Source organism: Mesoplodon bidens (assembly GCF_964165515.1).
Source record: "Mesoplodon bidens genome assembly, chromosome: 8".
NCBI lineage: Eukaryota > Metazoa > Chordata > Mammalia > Artiodactyla > Ziphiidae > Mesoplodon > Mesoplodon bidens.
Window position 1 is genome coordinate 15,668,963 of NC_138165.1, and position 2,824 is coordinate 15,671,786.

The 2,824-nt window shown below is 60.4% G+C and overlaps 1 protein-coding gene across 1 annotated transcript; it reads left to right on the forward strand.

Moving 5' to 3' along the window:
* Positions 1-457: 457 nt before the first annotated feature.
* LOC308622058 (grpE protein homolog 1, mitochondrial-like) lies at positions 458-2,580 on the forward strand (the record flags this gene model as incomplete). The annotated part of the gene is made up of 2 exons (XM_081243138.1): positions 458-552; positions 1,323-2,580. 2 exons carry the CDS (start codon positions 458-460, stop codon positions 1,939-1,941), a joined length of 714 nt encoding a protein of 237 aa, XP_081099264.1. The 3' UTR covers positions 1,942-2,580.
* Positions 2,581-2,824: the final 244 nt, after the last annotated feature.

Here is a 2,824-nt window from a genome sequence, read left to right on the forward strand (position 1 = left end):
TGCACGGAACCACGTGAGGCCAGAGAGTTGAAGGGCACGTGGCCTCCGGGCCCACCCAATAGGAGTGAGGGGCACGCGGAGACGCAACGAGCAACACGTGAGGAAGGTCACGGAGAGCCAGTGGCGCCGGCGGGGCCGGGACCAGCTTGCCGGTGGGAGGCTGGGAGCCCAGGGACTGCCCGGGGGGAGCCCATAGGGAGGCTGAGGGCAGCGGGACGGCAGGTCTGGGTGGCATCCTGCAGAAACACAGCATCCAGGGTGCAGAGATGATCCGATAACTACCTTTAGAAAGGTATTTTATTGTTTGCATATTCTTCAATAAACCTGATTTTTTTTATTTTTAATAAAAAGAGAGGTCGAGGGATTGGCTGAGGGGAAGTAGTTGGGAGGCGGAAGGAAGCACAGAGTCTGCGCGAGTGGCCTGGTGGTCAAGGGGAAGCGCCAGCCGCCTCCGCGCATGCCCCCTGCGCGCGCAGGCCCGGCGGCAGTGAGGGCGCCTCGGTGTGTGAGGCTGGCGCGGCACAGCCTCCCGGCTTTGGCGTTGTCTCTCAGGTAAGGGGCGCTGGCTGCCCGGGCTGAGGAAGGGCGCGGTGCGCGTGCCGCCCCCGTCCGCTCCGACCCAAGCCCTGCCCGACTCCGGGCCGGGCGCTGTGGGCGGCGGTTCCCCCACGCGGGGCGCGGACACCGCGGGGCTGCCCTGCGGCCTCGCTGCCCGTGCTGCCCGCGCGGCGGGCCCGGGGAGGGTGGGACGGCGCCCCGCGCGAGCCCGAGGCCGCGCCGAGCCGCCCGCGAGCCCAGGCCGGCGCGAGGCGGCCGCGTGTGCGGGTCCCCGGGGCGCGGGGCGGCGGCGCGCTGGCTCCTTCCGCTCGGCCCGAGTCCTCGTCAACCTCCGCGTGCCCCGGAGCCTGAGGTCAGAAGGGCAGCGGCGCCTGCCCCGCCGTGGGGACAGCGGCTTAGTTAGACAAGAGCGGTGACTCCGCGGCGGGGGTCACGAGGCAGTGCCCTCACCTTGGCTTTTCTTCTTTCGTGTTTTTTTTTAAACCTTTGGTTTCTGCTTTTTCAAAGTCTAGCCTCATAAGTTAGTTTAGCGAGTGCCTAGCACCTTCTGCGTTGGGGGAGCTTCCCAGAACCCGGTTATCTGGTCGAAGACAGATTGGGTAGAAGCTGCGCAGAGCAGCAGCTGGGCTTTCCCCGCAGGAGCTGCTTGAGTGATGGGGAGACCGGGCCGGGCAGCGTGGACTACGGTAGTGCGCGGGGATGCAGCTGCGATTCCAGCCCGATACATGGTGTAGAACTGTGTGGGAACAAGCCCACCTGGACAGCCCGAGTGCAAAGGCCTCTTTGCTCAAGTCCTCTCCTCGGCTGCTGTGCACAGCTACAAAACAGAAGAACAGCGGCCAGAACTTGGAAGAGGACGTGGGTCAGAATGAACAGAAGACAGATCTGCGCTCTGCAGAGAAGACACTGATGGACGAGACGGCCAAGCTGGAAGAGCAGCTAAAGGAGACCATGGAAAAGTATAAGCGAGCTTTAGCAGATACTGAGGACTTGCGGCCGAGGAGCCAAAAGTTGGTGGAGGAGGCGAAACTCTGTGGCATTCAGGGCTTCTGCAAGGACTTGCTGGAGGTGGCGGACATTCTGGAGAAGGCAACACAGTGTGTCCCGAAGGAGGAGATTAGAGACGATACCCCGCACCTGAAGAACCTCTACGAGGGGCTCGTGATGACTGAGGTGCAGATCCAGAAGGTGTTCAGGAAGCACGGCTTACTCCGGCTGAACCCTGCGGGGGCCAAGTTCGACCCGTACGAGCACGAGGCCGTGTTCCACACGCCGGTTGAGGGCAAGGAGCCGGGCACGGTGGCGCTCGTTAACAAAGTGGGGTACAAGCTGCACGGGCGCACCTTGAGACCCGCCCTGGTTGGGGTGGTGAAGGAGGCTTAGCGGCCCTCACGGGCTCCGGGGCTTTGTTACGATCCCTCGCTGACTCGGGCCGCTTCATCTTTTCTCAGCTGTGGTTGCGCGCGACCTTTTCCTAAACCTTGTTGCCAGGCTTTAGTGACCAGTGGCTGGACAGGAAGTAAGCCAGTTGCACAGCTGTGTTAACATTCGGGAGTTACTAGTTCCACGTGCTCACAGGACAGGCCGGCGGGATGCTACCGGACCCTAGGGTATCAGCAAAAACACCGTGTCTGCTCAAACTCTGGTGACGTCAGTGTTTCAAATGAATAAAAGGTCTTCAGGAATCCTGCTGTTTGCTAGCTGGCTGCGCCGGCTGCACCGCGTCCTCTGCGTCTCACTGTAGCACGCGAGTTCCTGGACTGCTTAGCCCACCACCCGTCACTCAGTGAAGGCAAGGCAAGAGTTTAAACATTTTTCTTGCTCAGAAAAATTGTACAACACCCTTGGTGAAGAACGTGTTTGAGTTCGTTTAATGATCAGTTACTGTCTCGCTGCTAAGAGCGATCGTCTTCTGGCTTTGGGAGATGAGATCAGCGGGCACACGCTAACGTCCTCACCACCTTATTTTGAACTTGACACACTCAGTTACTTTTTTTTTTTTTTTTTTTTTTGCGGTACGCGGGCCTCTCATTGCTGGGGCCTCTCCCATTGTGGAGCACAGGCTCCGGACGCGCAGGCTCAGCGGCCACGGCTCACGGGCCCAGCCGCTCCACGGCATGTGGGATCTTCCCGGACCGGGGCACGAACCCGTGTCCCCTGCATCGGCAGGCAGATTCTCAACCACTGCGCCACCAGGGAAGCCCACACTCAGTTACTTTTGTCCTGTTTTGTTCATCTCTTTATAGAAAGGTTTAAATCTATACCC